This window comes from Heterodontus francisci, chromosome 37, assembly GCF_036365525.1.
Source record: "Heterodontus francisci isolate sHetFra1 chromosome 37, sHetFra1.hap1, whole genome shotgun sequence".
Classification (NCBI taxonomy): domain Eukaryota; kingdom Metazoa; phylum Chordata; class Chondrichthyes; order Heterodontiformes; family Heterodontidae; genus Heterodontus; species Heterodontus francisci.
In genome coordinates this window covers 29,687,347-29,702,904 of record NC_090407.1, presented here as the reverse complement: position 1 = coordinate 29,702,904, position 15,558 = coordinate 29,687,347, and the positions used below count along the sequence as shown (strand labels likewise).

The 15,558-nt window shown below is 44.6% G+C and overlaps 1 protein-coding gene across 2 annotated transcripts in view; it reads right to left on the bottom strand.

The window, feature by feature from the left end:
• The window catches only part of rcc2 (regulator of chromosome condensation 2), a 37,778-nt gene extending 28,087 nt beyond the window's left edge, over window positions 1-9,691 (bottom strand). The window contains exons 1-3 of one of the 2 annotated variants that reach the window (XM_068017453.1): window positions 9,538-9,691; window positions 8,954-9,115; window positions 2,269-2,362 (exon numbers count right to left, since the gene is read on the bottom strand). In XM_068017453.1, coding sequence (XP_067873554.1) covers window positions 2,269-2,362; window positions 8,954-9,115 — 256 coding nt within the window. In that variant the 5' untranslated portion in view covers window positions 9,538-9,691. Of the gene's footprint in view, window positions 1-2,268; window positions 2,363-8,953; window positions 9,463-9,537 lie in introns of those variants that run through there. The other variant, XM_068017452.1, reaches the window with a different exon arrangement.
• Between the last annotated feature and the right edge of the window lie 5,867 nt (window positions 9,692-15,558).

Genomic DNA, 15,558 nt, shown 5'->3' with positions numbered 1-15,558 from the left:
ACCCCACCACTTTCCCCACCTCTGCCAAAATGATATCCGGGGCGTTCCCACCCTGCCACCAATTGAGGCCCTTAACTGGCAATTAATGCCCAATTAGGCCCTCATCCCGCTGGTGCAATTAGCCATGCAGTGGGCAGTTCCGTTGCCGCACGAGAAGCGTGTCACGAGAAACTGTGCGGGCTGATTCCTGGCTCTGGGGGTTGGGGGTCCTCACTGAAAGGCACTTAATGCTTGAACAAGGGACTTGGCATCAGAAAGGAGGGGGCCCCCCCACAGAGAGCCAACCCCTGCCCTTGTGAGCGACCCCCTCCACTGCCATCACCACCCCACCCTGACCTACCGGTGGTCTAGGTTCAGTGTCACTCCTGGGCCTTGGGTAGGTGCTCCTCCGGCAGCAGTACCGCCTCCGCAGTGGTGCTGCTCAATGGAAGAGCTGCCAGCCTTTGATTGGCCAGCAGCTTGGAGGGCGATACTTCCGTTGCCGGGGTCCTTGATTCCGTGGAAGGCCCACCGCTGTGCACTTAAGTGCCTGATTTGCAGAAGGCCTGCTGTATCTAGTGCCAAAGAAGTGACGCGGTAATCTCAGCGTCGCTTTTTCCACATGTCGAGATCCCTGTTGCCAACATAAAATCCCAGCATTGGTTTGGAATATTTATTTTATGGCAGCTTTTATTTCTGTACTGTGGCCAAGCAAGCACTGTGTTGTTCAGTGAGAGAGGGAGGGTAAGGTATGGGACCGTTGCGAAATGGGGAATTGAGGTTGCGGTTACTGGTTTCGCATTCGGATTCTTCAGACAGCCGGAGTAGAAAAGGGCAGTCTAAGTCACCTCCTCCCTGCATTCGCCTGAGCTACTCGCTGTATAGCTGGTGCAGGGGCACGCAACAGACCATCACGAATATCAACACCGCACTGCCAAGTACTTCATGGCTCCTCCAGAGTGGTCTAGGCAGAGTAAGCGCTGTTTCAGCAGGCCAGTAGTCTGCTCTATCACATTTCACGTGGCAGCATGGCTTTCACTGTATGCATGTTGCTCACCGGAGTCATCAGCCATGTCGTCAGCGGCTGGCCCTTGTCCTCCAGTAGTCACTCTTGGGTTGTGCTGTGGTGACTCAATTGCAGCTGGCACAGTGGGCTGCCACAGTAAAAAGGCATCGAGACTGCTGCCAGGACACCAAGCATTGACCTCTATGATTTGCTGCCTATGGTCACACACCAGCTAGAGAGTGTGGAAACACTTTCGGTTCCAGTTTAGGGCACAGTTGACATGCAAAGTGATAGGCGCGCAGTCAATGGCACCCTGCACTTCTAATAAGCCTGTGTGCTTGCTCCGCCTCTGGCAAGAGAGAATGCAATGTAGTTAGCTCTCAGAATAGAGCGCCTCACCAACCTCCCTTATGCTACAGTGGATGGCAAACTGAGAGATGTTACAAATGCCTCGCAGCTCCAGCCTGGAAGGGGCCAGACACACTAAGATTTATCGTCACTGTCACATTCACAGCCGATGGCAATGCAGTCCTTGCCATGCTCTGAGGTTGTAGTTGTGGCTGCAGCAGGTGGAAAATTTCAGTGAGGACATTCTTATTGAAGCACATTGTTCCTTGCTGAGGTTGCAGTACAGGAATTTCTCCCTTAACACCCTGAGCTGGATCTGGCCTGCTGCTGAGATTCCTTCTCCTGCTCCCTCTTCCAGCAGCTCGTCCTGCTCTGCATGGCCATTCTTGAAGTCAGCTGTATTCCAAGGGGAATGTCCATTAGTGCATCAGTCTCCTGCAGAAGCCTCAGTCAAGAAGGAGTCTTTTAGCATGTGCCACACCACTCCTTATTGACTTCTGCAACTTGAAACCACTATAGAATAATAGCAACAGTTGCAAGAAAATCAACAGCAACTAACCAGTAAGTAGTTGATGGCGCCTTTAAATAGCCATGTGTTCAGCCATGTGAGGTTAAGAGAGGGCATTGAGCTCCAAAATGGTATTTCTGGCATCAAATCAGTGCTGCGTGCTACTGATGTTGTGATCTGCCTGCCCTGCGTACTTCTGGTGGATGTTCACTGCACACATTTAGGCCCTCACCAATTAGGTATCCAAGACAATTTGCCCACAAATGCATGTGCTGGATACCATTTGAGAGTTCTAAGGACACTCATGCACAAAAAAAAAGGCACCAACAAACCCAAATTTTTGACTTTGTGTTCACAGTAGAGGCGATCAGTACCAGTATGTCAAAAGCACAGAATCAGTCGCACCTCGGGAAATGTAGCGTCCTACCTTGTTGCTTAGGAACTTCTTTACGACCAATCAAGTCCCAGTTTGTGGCTCCACAGATAAGAAGCTGACCTTTGCACTTGGATCCTTCCAGTTTCTGTAGGAAAGCATTAAAAAAAGAAAAACAAACAAACATTCAGGAATGTGAGAGATTACAAGAACCAGTCACAGCGTTCATTAAATTGTAGGGGAGCAGGAAGAAGGCAGTCATATTCCTTATGTAGAAATTTGAAGTGCTGTGTTTCAAAATAAAAATGACATATACAGCTGTGGTGGGCATACATCAGAATTAGCACATGGGTTCCCACTCCATTTGGATCCGCATTGTTAGATACAACAACTAACAAGGGCAGTTTTAGTAATAACTTACTTTGTCCATCCACCACCCCCAGAAACGCAAAGCAAGTCCAACAAATAGAAATCTCGAATTCTAGCTTATTTGTAGCTTTATATAGTAGAATGACAGAAAGCAGTATAGAATTACATCAAATTTACAGCACAGAAACAGGCCAGTCAGCCCAACTGGTCAATGCTGGTGCTTATGCTCCACAATGGTCTCCTCCCACCCAGTACTTGTTGCAAAGAAAACTACATGGTGGAAATCTGAGAAAAGCGCCACCCCTGAAGTGGTAACTCTACAGATGTTGAGTGACCGACTGAACGTTTCCAGCATCCTTGATTGGCTACTTATGGCTTATTACAACATTTCGGCAAGTCACATGATTTAAGATGCTGGTATCCGAGATAATCAGCAAACCACAATCTTTTGTGCGTGCCAAGGCTGATGGACAAACCCAGCAAGTTGAGATATCAAAAAGCAAGTTAGTTCATGAATTGCAACAAATTAGACTAGAATGCTCTTTACAAAATTGGCCCATCAGAACTTACCATAAGCCTTCAGTTTACAACTTCATAAGCATGTAAAAATCTTTGTGACACGCTCACTTTTTTAAAAAAAACCTTCCAAAAACAGCCCCATTAAAAAAATAAAATCTAAATATGGATCAGACCATTTCTCTGGGTTTATTTTCAGCATCTGCTTCAAAACAGTAACGAAAGCCTTCCATGAGTCAGTGCTCCCATTGATCAAGCTATTTCCCTCAGACTAAAGCACAAAGGCGTGTCTTAAAGGCATTCAGTTGTGCTGTACATGACCTTGGAGCGAGCACAAGATGGCACAGTCAAAAGGGGCCTAATGCTGCATTTAAAGCATTTTTAATGCTAGTGCTGCCAGCTCCTAACATTGTATGATCCATTCAGCTGACCGCACTACCAGAGATCATGCAAGTGCAAATCCTTGATGGACCTTTCCACTTCCTGCTGGTTCCGAAATGTCCCAAGACCAGTTCCCACATGAGCCATCTGATTTAGTATGTCTTGGCCGGTTTCATACAGAAAATCCCTCGGCAGCACTGGATAGGAATGTGTTGGCAAATTGCAACTACATTTAAAACAGAAGTCCATCAAGGCTTGTTTATTTCAGATTTCTAGCATCCACAGTATTTTTGCTCATTTTCAGAAATCGCTTTGTTGTGACAGGATGAAATTACATGGCTCATCATTAACAAATAGTGATGCAGTCTTCACCCTGCTATAATCAAAAATGATTTTTTAAATTTAGTCCTTCCTTTGCCATGTTAACCCGCTCCACCCTTGCCACCAAGTGCTGTTACTGTTTTGCGCATATGCATATATTGTGCATATACATACCACACCATGCTGTGGAGGTTCTTTATCAGACAGTGGATTGAGGCAGCAGTGCGTGGAGTACTGGGGCTTGTCTCTTTAGCAGCCAGCCCCAAATTTACTCTGACTGTGGAGGCTTGGTGCGGTTGCCTTGGAGGCAGGCCTGCAGGAAAGGGTCCCATACATCTTAAGTGTTTTTCCCCAGCAAATAATGTACATTATTTACTCTGATTGGCAAAATGTGCCTTCCCATATGTTTTCTGCTGGAGGGCATTGGGTTGTACCACAGGGTGATTCATCATCTTGCTGCCAAGGCTTACTGGAAGCTGGAAAGTTGGTCCATTTTATCCAATGCATCTACTTCTACCATCGCCAAAGACCCTGCTGCGCAATGCTCCTTAAAATCCAACATAGATCAATCCCATCATAACTGCCTACTGCAGTGCAGAACTGCTCCACAGACACACCTCAGACCTCAACCATACCTCAGTCCTACCATTCATGTCAAGCAACACCAAAAACTCATGTGGCTTCTCATACTGTGACTTGGATCACCCTCTCTTGGGAGCCCCAAGACTAATCCTCATGCCTTCAACTTGCAGCATAATCAGGGAGGGTCAACTTAGAATCCTGCACAAATCTCATCCTGACAAACTACAAAGATTCATTGCAATTATTAGCAGTGTTTACTCCTAACTTGTTGCAACTCATTTAAAATCACATTAAATATTCAAAATAACCAAACCAATCAACTTTTTTGAAGTGTTTGTGGATCTGAGACTAAACCATTAAGAGGGATAGAACAATTGTTAGAAGACCCAAGATGCGATATAAGAGCAAGGTGGCTTTTGATACATTTTTTAAAAACCATTTTATGTTGGTACAAGAGACTCAGTCACATGATAGGCAACTTTCAACAATGAAGGCTGTCAATTGTTGCATTTTTATGGTGAAGAACTATCACAAACTTAAAGAACAATGTTAAAGGTCCTAGGTACACACCACTACTGATTTGAATGCCTCTGTGCAGAATTCCTTTCATTCACCTCAAGAGAACAGGGCCAGTGTTGGGCTAACATTTGAATACAACTTAACCCTCTAACTCTGGGCCTAACAGAACAAGGAAAACCCCTTGTTTGATCCCAGATCCCTCCTGAATAAGTAAATGTTGACATGTGTTAACACAAGGTTAAAAAAGAATCTGTCTCAAAGCCCTACTAGCACGCACTATCGAGACGCAAATATGAAAAATGGTCAATTAGGCAAGGTACCCAAGGCTAACCACCACACCCAAACCAAGAAATTTGGAGGAATAAAAACAAAAGACTTATGAAAAAGTTTAACACTTTTGCAGCTTCTCAGCAGTGCAACATCACAAACAGCAAATTAAAAAAAATATTCTGGAGGTGCCCATTTTGTTTAAAAGACTGCCGCATTGCGTTTTGTTTAAAGGTTGAGCAGTGCAATACTCCAGGATCAGATTCCATTCCTGCTAGGCTACCAACAGGTGACTATCCTTGTGTAGTTCCATTGGAAACAAAGGCTTCCAAGAGCAGATTCAGAGACCTGTGACTCGAGGGGATCCAGATACTGGCCATTTCACAGTACAACAATTGTTCTATATCTTTTTTTGTCCAAGGGCCAACGTTTTAATGTTTCTTGCCCTCTGTCAAACACATGCCGTTTGCACCGAACACTTGAGAGTTTTCAATTACTAAAAGGAACTGTACAGCCCACAACTGTAAGATGTAACTGTTTTGGAAAATACTTCCACATTTTAATTCCACAATTTCTAAAGGATATATACTATACAAGCTAGAATTATGCAGAGCTAAAAGTTTGCAGTGAAGAACATCTCAGTTTCACTCCAAGATTTGCATCATTAATCCTAAACTTCGCTGCTTTGTCCTGGTTAGTGTCGAGCTTCCTGAGTGTTGTTGGAGCTGCATTCCTCCAGGCAACTGGAGAGTATTCCATCACACTCCTGACTTGTGCCTTGTAGATGGTGAACAGGCGTTGGGGAGTCAGGAGGTGGGGTTTCTCTCATCCACCCCAAGCTCCAAATATGCATCCTTACACGCCTTGCCTCCTCCCCAGAACCACACTGTGTTGAAATACAAAAATCGTCATCGCACGGTCTCCTACTCAATTCACTCTGTTGCAGGGCCTCAGAACTGTGGAGCTCCATACCTCCTTCAGTTTCCCTTTCCTCCTTGGAGTTACATCACAGCTTAGTCTTACCTAACCACTCCTACTTGACTTACCTCACTTTTCTCTCCAACTCTGGATTCATAGTATGGATAAATATTAGCTCCTGTTAGCAAAACAAAAGTTCTGGTGTCCTGTTTCCTCTTGTAACACCCAGGTTTGTAACAAAACAGGGTATATAAACTAATGAATCATTGTGAGCAATATCACTTGTGAAATATATATTTATTTGTTTCATGGGATGTGGGCCTACCTGGTTATGCCAGCATTTTTTGCCCATACCCAACTGCCCTAGAGAAGGTGGTGGTGAGCTGACTTCTTGAACTGCTGTAGTCCATCTGGTGCAGGTATGCCCACAGTGCTGTTAGGGAGGGAGTTCCAGGATTTTTATCCAGTGACTATGAAGGAGCAGTGACATATTTCCAAGTCAGGATGTGTGTGGCTTGGAGGGGAACTTGTAGATGGTGGTGTTCCCATGCATTTGCTGCCCTTGTCCTTCCTTCTAGGTGGAAAAGACATTGTGGGTTTGCATCTTGTATATGGTACACACTGCTGCCACAGTGCGTCAGTGGTGTAGGGAGTGAATGCTTGAGGCGGTGGATGGGGTGCGGATCAAGTGGGCTGCTTTGCCGTGGATGGTGTTGAGCTTCCCGAGTGTTGTTAGAGCTGCACTCCTCCAGACAAGTGAACAGTATTCCATCACACTTCTGACTTGAGCCTTGCAAATGGTGAACAGGCTTTGGAAAGTCAGGAGGTGGACGAATCTCCAGAGTTCCCAGCCTCTGACCTGCTTTTCTGGCCACAGTACTTATGTGGCTGCTCCAGTTCAGTTTCTGGCTCAATGGAAACGCCCAGGATGTTGATAGTGGGGAATTCAGCGATGGTAATGCCATTGAATAACATGGGAAGATGGTTAGATTCTCTCTTGTTTGAGATGATCATTGCCTGGCACTTGTCTGGCATGAGTGTTATTTGCCACTTATCAGCCCAAGCCTGAATGTTGTCCAGGATTGCTGCATACGGACCAGACTGCTTCAGTATCTGACAAGTTGCGAATGGTGCTGAACATCTATCATTAGCAAACATCCCCACTTTGGACCTTATGATGGAGGAAATGTCATTGATGAAGATGGTTATGCCTAGGACACTATCCTGGGGAACTCCTGCAGTGATGTCCTGGAAATGAGATGATTAGCTGCCAACAACCACAACTATCTTCCCTTGTGCTAGGAAGGCCCCCAACCAGTGGAGAGATTTCCCCAATTCCTATTGACTTAACTTGGCTAATGTTCCTTGATGCCACACTCGCTCAAATCCTGCCTGGATATCAAGGGCAATCATGGTCACTTGGGAGTTCAGCTCTTTCGTCCATGTTTGGACCAAGGCTGTAACGATGTCAGGAGCAGAGTGTAGAAAAATAATTCTAGTTTAAAGTTCTGACCAAAGACTTTGGGAAATTTCAACCACTCTTGAAAATGTTGCAAAAACTGTAATTTCTAATTAAATATTTTCAAACATCTCCTCCCCCTGCAATTATGTCCACTTTGCAGCATGAGCTTATACCTCTGGTTGGAGCAGCATTCACTGCCCAATGACTTTGCGGCTTGATTGACAGGCGAGGCTGGCGCGTGCGCAGTGAGCCACCTCCGACGCCCGAGAAATGGCGGGAAATTGGAGCAGCGGAAACGGACGAAATTTTTTAAAAAATTTTTTTAAAAATAAGTTAATAAAACAAATCGTGGCTCTAAAGCAGATCAGAATTTTTTTTTTTAAATGAGGTAAAAAAAAATAAAGTGTGTAATGCGGAAGTTAATTTTTTTTTTAAAATCCAGTCGCCGACTTTCAGTTAAGATTGAAGTTTAAAATGTAAATATTTTTGTAAAGAAAGTGGCGGAAGATTAATGGTTTTCCTTCCCCCCCGTTGCTCGGATGGGAAGCGGTGGCCGGTCTGTGGGGAAAGTCTCACCGACTGGCGTGCGGCCTAGTCCGGGGGAGAAGCCCGAGCCCCGGCCTATCGTACACCCGGCCCCAATTCACACACTCCTTCCACGGCCAAACAATCAATCTCCCCCCTCTCTCTCACACACACACACACACACACACAGGGTGAAAGCTCCAGACTTTAAACTCCCCATTATTTATATTACCCCTCCCTCCGGCCTGCCGCCCGCTGTTCGATTCGAGGCGCGGAGTTGGGCCGCGGCTCACAGTAGCCGAACAAAAAAACAAATCATTTCCCCCCCCCCCCCAACTCAAAAACAAACAGAAAATAAAATAAAAACAGGGTTAAAAATCAGAATAAAACACAAGAAAAAGCTGAGGTAAAGCGGCTGATTTAAAGCCCCCCCCCCCCCCCAAATCCGTCCTTTTTAATGTGCAGAAATCGCGAGGTCGAAAAACAACAAAAAGAATCAAACCCGGGGGATCCAAATTAAAAATGTAAAAACTCAATAACCAGCTCCTGCCGAATAACTTGTTAAAGATAAAAGTCATGTAAGAAGGGAGCGAAAGGAGCCGCTCTGCGAGCCCGGCTCCTTTGTTCAGGCCTTATTTTTGAAGTAAAAGTTGTACTTTCTCCCCCTTTAAAGTTTAAAACGTTCAGGGAATTTCTCTTAAAATAAACTTTTCAAAAGGAGAGAGGAAAAGGGGGTTGGGGGGGGGGCACTTAGAAACCTAAGAGCTAAGTTTTAATCATTTATTTTTAGTTCTGGTGATTAAAATGGGTTGAGGCATTTAGTTGGAGGGGGGAGAAAAAACAAAAAAGTTGCCCCGCCAAAGCCCCGAGCTTTCTTACTATTTTTTCCTTGGTCTCCTCCGGCTCGTTGACGGTCTGCAGCATGGGTTTGCCCATCTTCTTGCCGGGATTTTCCAGCTCCAGCTCCTCTTCATCGCTGAAGTCTCTCTCTCTTTTCCTTCCACCTTTCATTTTCTTTTTGTCCACCTTCTTGCGAGGCATCTTGTCTCAAGCAGCAAGAAAAAGGAAATCCCCAATTTTTTTTTAAGAAGTAGAAAATCGTCTTCTAAGCAAAATTAATTCCTTTTTTTAAAAAAAAAATCTCTTAAATATCCACCAACTTGATTGAAAGTCACTAAATTATATATTTTTTTTTGTGCCGGGTTTTAAACATTCAGATGTCTCCTTTCTTTCCCCTTTTTTTCCCCCTCAGACTCTGCCTTTTTATTGATCTGAACAATAGATCTCTTGTGTCTGAAATAAACCACGTGGACCCGCCTCACATCTGTCTGCCTCTTTTATCTATATATATATTCTAAATAATTAAAGCATCAAACTTCCGCCTTCGCCCCCCCTCAAAAACCATGCACCAAAGTGCGTTGCTTTTCCCCCTCCCGTCCCGTTCTCAGATCAACTTTAAGTACCTGGATTCCTTTAATTGGGGGGAAAAGAATGATGTGGTTGTTGCAAATGTGTTATGGGGGAGGGAGGTTGGGTTATTTTCTGTAGGTCTTTTTTTTATATATTCCAGCCCACCCGCCGTTCGGTTAAAATGTAAATCTGCCCCGAGTCTGTGACATGATGTGACAGCTCTCTATTCACAATCAGTCATGGACACACAACACAAACTCAGGAAGGAAAACCAGCTTTTACAAAAGAAATCCCTGAAAACTCCTCAGACATTGACATCTGCTGGCTGGGAGAGGCCCTTTAAACCCCGTTTTCCCAGTTTTTAGATCGTTAAATACTATTGCTTTTATTTCCATGGAAAGGACAGATTTTTTTTTGATTTTTTTTTTCATAAAAATGGAGTGGGATATTAGTGTGCACCATGGAATGGGCAATGGGTTGCATAATGGACACAGTTTAGGTTCCAGTCTGCCGAGTTTACAAGCTTGAGCTGCTGAGTGGAGTGGATGTTGGATGGGAGAGTCCCGCTTAGATTGTCCTTTGCAGCTCCTGACAGCAACAACTTGCATTTATGTAGCACCTTTCATGTAAAAACTGTCACCAGCAGCCAGAAAACAGATACCATCAATTCTTCTGTGGTAATAGATTGACAGGTTCTTGGATACTAAGGGAATCAAGGATATGGGAACATTGCAGGTGGAGTTGGGGTGGAAGATCAGCCATCATCTTATTGAATGGTGCAGCAGGCTTGAGGGGCTGAATGGCTTACTCCTGCTCCTATTTCTTGTATTACAATCCTCCTAACTGCAACATCGCCGCATACTATACCCTAGTGGTTTCACCTGTTAGATTTTCAATAGCCACAGCTTGTCTCTCTGTAGTCGAAATGTGGTAGACACTGTACTGCATAAACAAGGCCTAACTAGTAAGGTATGGGTTTGGGTGCTCTAGAAGTGTGTTGTGATGGCTTTGCACCACTCTAGAGGCCATCTTGAGGGTATTAATTGGAAAATACAAAGGATGTGTGCCGCAGCTTTTAGTTCATATCAGTATCTACTGTGGAAGCAACTTTACCCTGGACACAGTCTTTTGGGACCATGCTGAAATGGGACGAAGGGTGCGTTGGTCTTATATTTTTGCAATGATAATCAAAAGCTTAATGAATGTTACATTTGAGGCATATAAGACATGGTCAGAACTCAGGCATGCAACTGAATTGGTGTCCTTCAGCATCACCTCCCCCCATACTCATTGTGTGAGCTATCACCCAGCTATGAGGGAAATTTGTTGCAGAAGGGAAATTGTTGTAGAGAGAGAGGCTCTGAATCACACTAAACTCATTGACTACCCTGGAGGAGGAATCATTCCACAGCAGATGTCTTTTTGCCAAAGCTGCTCACATGAGAATTTATTGGTGAGTAACTTGATATGTGGCATTTGACTTGGACATCAGGAACAGTAAGATGGCTGGCACATCAAAGTTATCCTGCATAAGGCCTTTCTCCATGTTGAAGGCATATGTCCATTATCTCACTATTGAGGAAATTCTGAGATTCAGGGTGATGGTTATTGAAAGGTGTTTTCTGGATGCCAGGTATATGTGTGCAGTATCTTGGCACACTAATGGTCAACAGACCATAGAAGCATAGAAAATTTATGGTACAAAAGGAGACATTCGGCCTATCATGTCTGTGCTGTGATAAAGAGCTATCCACCCTGAATCCCACTTCCTAGCTCGTGGTCCGTAACCTTGTAGCATGTATCCAAGTATTTTTTAAATGCGATGAGGGTTTCTGCCTCTACCACCCTTTCAGGCAGACCCCACCATCCTCTGGGTGGAAATAATTTCTCCCCAACTCCCTTCTAATCCTTCTTAATTACTTAAATTCCAATTACTTAAATCTCTGCCCCTTGGATATTGACCTCTCTGCTAAGGGAAATAGGTCCTACCCATCATCTCTATCTAGTCCCCTGATAATCTAATATACCTTCATTATATCTCCCCTCAGCCTTCTCTGTTCCAAAGAAAACAACCCCAGCCTATCCAATCTTTCCTCATTGCTAAAATTCCCCATTCCTGGCAGCATCTTGTAAACCTCCAAACCTCCTCTGTACCTTCTCTAGTGCAATCACGTATTTCCTGTAATGCAGTGACCAGAACTGTACTTTAGGAGATAATTTTATAATTTGTTTCCTCTCTGCACCTGTTGCCCACAGAATACAGTGTTGAAAATCCTCTCACCTTTTTGCTAAAATTATTGACAGTTGTATTTCATTTCCAAAGTTTTCACTTTCTGCTACTGCAACTTTTCTATGTTTTGCCTCATTTTCGCTCTTTCAGTTTTATCCCTTCTCAGTTATCTTGACATTCCTTTACCTCTGACACATTTGCCTTTACCTTTTCAGTCTTACGGTAATTTCTCTCAATCTGTTTCTTTCCTGCATTCTCCAAGTTTTGCATTTGTCCCTTGTTGTGTTGTTTCCCTCTCTCCTCGACTACTTATTAATGCTTTCTTCTGCTCTCAAGCTTTCATGTGAGCAATGAAGGCTCAATGTTTTCTGGTCCTGCTGTGAGCCACACACATACACCATGGAGAAACGCCAGTGCTTTCTTGCAGAGAACTTTTCAACATTGCATTGACTGTCACTCAAAACATCTGGCTTCAAATGCAGCCTAGTGTGCAAAGGGAAGCCCTCTGTCACTGCTAAAAAGAACTGTGCTTATACCGTATTGTGCAAAAAGTTAGAGATTCAATGTAAATAGTAAAAGCAATCTTGGCGAAACTCTTCCATGTTGATTGCTCCGACTGAAACTATTTGCAGAATACAGCCACAGCTTTATTTCAATTTTTCTCCAATTCTCTTCTAACTCAAGTTTCTTGCTGCCTGGCAGCAGTGCAAAAACTTTTTCAAATGGACATTCTTCATCTGTGAGACTGCACATTGAGTCTTGGCAGGCTACTTGACCGTGGGTTAGCCCGGTCCTATTCTCGCCCAATGTCCAAACACGCACTTCCCAGCATTGAGCCATTGGATGTTGCTCAAATAGGAATGCCAGCTGATTTGCTTACTCCCTATTTTAGTCCGGGGCACTGATGCCAATTGTAGTGCCACCTTAACCTTATCAGCTTATTCAGTTAGGCCAGGGATGAAACCTGGGACCTGGTTGCATTTGGCAGGTCAGGACCAAAGGGTGCTACTGTCCCCTCTTTATGTTCAAATACTGCAACTGGTCTCTTTTAAATTAGCCATAGACAGTACATTACAGTGAGTGTTTGACTGGGGGCATGTGGGAAATAATGTTGTTATGATATTGTATTATGATATCAAAAGAAGGATCATGCTGCAACCACAACAGCACAGCTATTGAGAAAGATCAACAACAATCAAGCCTGGTACAGAATGGAGCTTTCTGGCCATTGGTCTTAAAGAAACAAAGCCTGGTGAATTTACCGTGCTGTTGTTGGTGACTGCAGGAAACCCACGCATTGGGAGCCAGCAGCACAAAGACCAATTTAAAAGCAACTTGCGTGATTCAATATTACTCCAGGGGGTTGCATTTACTTAGTATATGTTGTGGCTTTCAGCAGAGGAAGAGTAATGGCGGTTGGAGGGGTGCGGGGGGAGGTGGTGGGGAATGGGGTGGAGATGGGAATTAGAGGTGAACAAATAAGGAAGGAAAATGATGTAATCTGCGTATATTATCAGCATGTTAACTATACTTTTTTTTACTTTGAATACCAACATGCTGCATGTAAGTGCTTTTATATTGCTCTTTGGCAACTGCCTTTATTTATTTATTTTTATTCATTTTTTGGATCTGGGCATCGTTGGCAAGACCAGCATTTATTGCCATCCCAAATTTGCCCTTGAGAAGATGGTGGTGAGCTGCCTTCGTAAGTACAACAGAATGGCTTGCTAGGCCATTTCAGAGGGCTTTTAAGAGTCACCCACGTTCCTGTGGGTCTGGAGTCACATATAGGCTAGACTGGGTAAGGTTGGCAGTTTTCCTTCCCTAAAGAACATTAGTGAACCAGAAGGGTTCTTACAACAACTTATCATTTTAATACATAATTCTTCCTGGCCATATCAAAATAATCTGAACATTTTTTAGACTGACGATGAGAAAGGCCTATATTTCAGGGTGATTTCCTGGCAGCCACCAGTCATACAATGGCATCATCATTTAACAATCGTCATGAGATGGAAATGTAGAGCAACGAAAACCAGAGCTCTCTGGATGACAAAAGAGATAAAAAGTAAGATGAAATAGAAAAAAGGCTGCATATGGAAGATATCCGGTTGCTAATATAAGTAAGAACCAGGATGAATATAGAAAGTTCAGAGGGGAAGTGAAAGAGAAGGTAAGAGGGGCAAAGAGAGAGTATGAGAAGAGACTGGCAGCTAACATAAAAGGGAATCCAAAAGTTTTCTATAGGCATTTAAATAGTGGAAGGATAGTAAGAGGAGGGATGGGGCTGATTAGGCTCCAAAAAGGAGACCTACACATGGAGGTAAAGGGCACTAGAAGGATTGGCTGTACTTAAAGTTGATGGGCTGAATTTTATGGGCCCCCACATAAGGGGAACGGCGGGGGTGGGGGGCCCATAAAATTGTGTCAGAAGGCGGGGGGTGGAGTGCCTGTCGCCTTCCAGTTTAGTCCAGGACGAGGAAGGCCGAGGATGGCCTTCCCGCCCCAGGCCAATTGAGCCTCAAGTGGCCAATTAATCCCACCTCCTCCTCAATTTAATAGAAGGCAAAGGGGGCCTGCCACAGCAGGAAGACACCGCCAGGTTAAACCTGACAGCCTCCTAACGGAGTCGGTTTGGGGGAAATCCAGGACTCCTTGGAGGCGCCCCCACCACACCCCCCCTCTGCCCAAGGAAGACACTTCCCCCACCCTCACCAACACTGCCTCAACCCATCGCCAAAGCCTGGCTGATTGGCCCCGGCGACCTTGACCCCATTTACCTTTCCCGGGTTCTTCTCTCTCCTCGATGCTACAGGGTCCCTTGCAGTACCAGCTGTAGCCACTGCTTCCAGTGGCGCTGCCAGTCCTGCAGAGCTGGCAGCTCTTGGAGGCAGAAGCTAGTCCCTTAAAGGGACGGCAACTCTGACGGCAGGCAGTTAATTGCCTGCCTGCCACGGAATTGCAACAGGGATCCAACGGAGGGCTGAGACGGGGTCTCCCCCTACCTTCTGTCCCGCCGCCTGGAGCCCCGTTGTCAGATCAAGATTCAGCAAGGTCTGGATGGGATGCATCCAGGGATGCTGAAGGAAGTAAGGGTGAAAATTGCAGAGGTAGTGACCATAATCTTCCAATTCTCTTTAAATACACAGGTGGTGCCAGAGAACTGGGGAATTGCAAATGTTGCACCCTTGTTCAAACAAAGGACGTAAGGATAAACACAGCATCTACAAGCCTGTAAGTTTAACCTCAGTTAGGGGAAAGCTTTTAGAAATGATAATCCAGGACAAAATTAACAGTCACTTGGACAAGTGTGGATTAATTAAGGAAAACCAGCGCAGAATTGTTAAAGGCAAATCATGTTTAACGAGATTGAGTTTTTTGATGAGATAACAGATAGGGTTGATACAGTGTATATGGACTTCCAAAAGATGGTTGATAAAGTGCCATATAGTAGGCTTGACAGCAAAGTTGAAGCTCATGAAATAAAAGGGACAGTGGCACCATGGATATGAAGCTGGGATGGTTCTCCTTAGAGAGGAGAAGCTTGACAGTAGATTAGATAGAGATGTTCAAAATCGTGAGGGGCCTAGATAGAGTAGTTAGAGAGCAACCAGAGGACACAGATTTAAAAGGATTGGAAAATGAGCCAAAGGCAACATGAAGAAAAACTTTATCAAGCAGTGAGTGGTTACGATCTGGGATGCACTGCCTGAAAGGGCAGTGGAGGCAGATTCAATCATGGCTTTCAAAAGGGAATTGGATAAACACCTGAGGGGAAGATATTTGCAGGGCTACCGGGAAAGGGTAGGTAGTGGGACTAGCTAAATTGCTTTTACAGAGAACC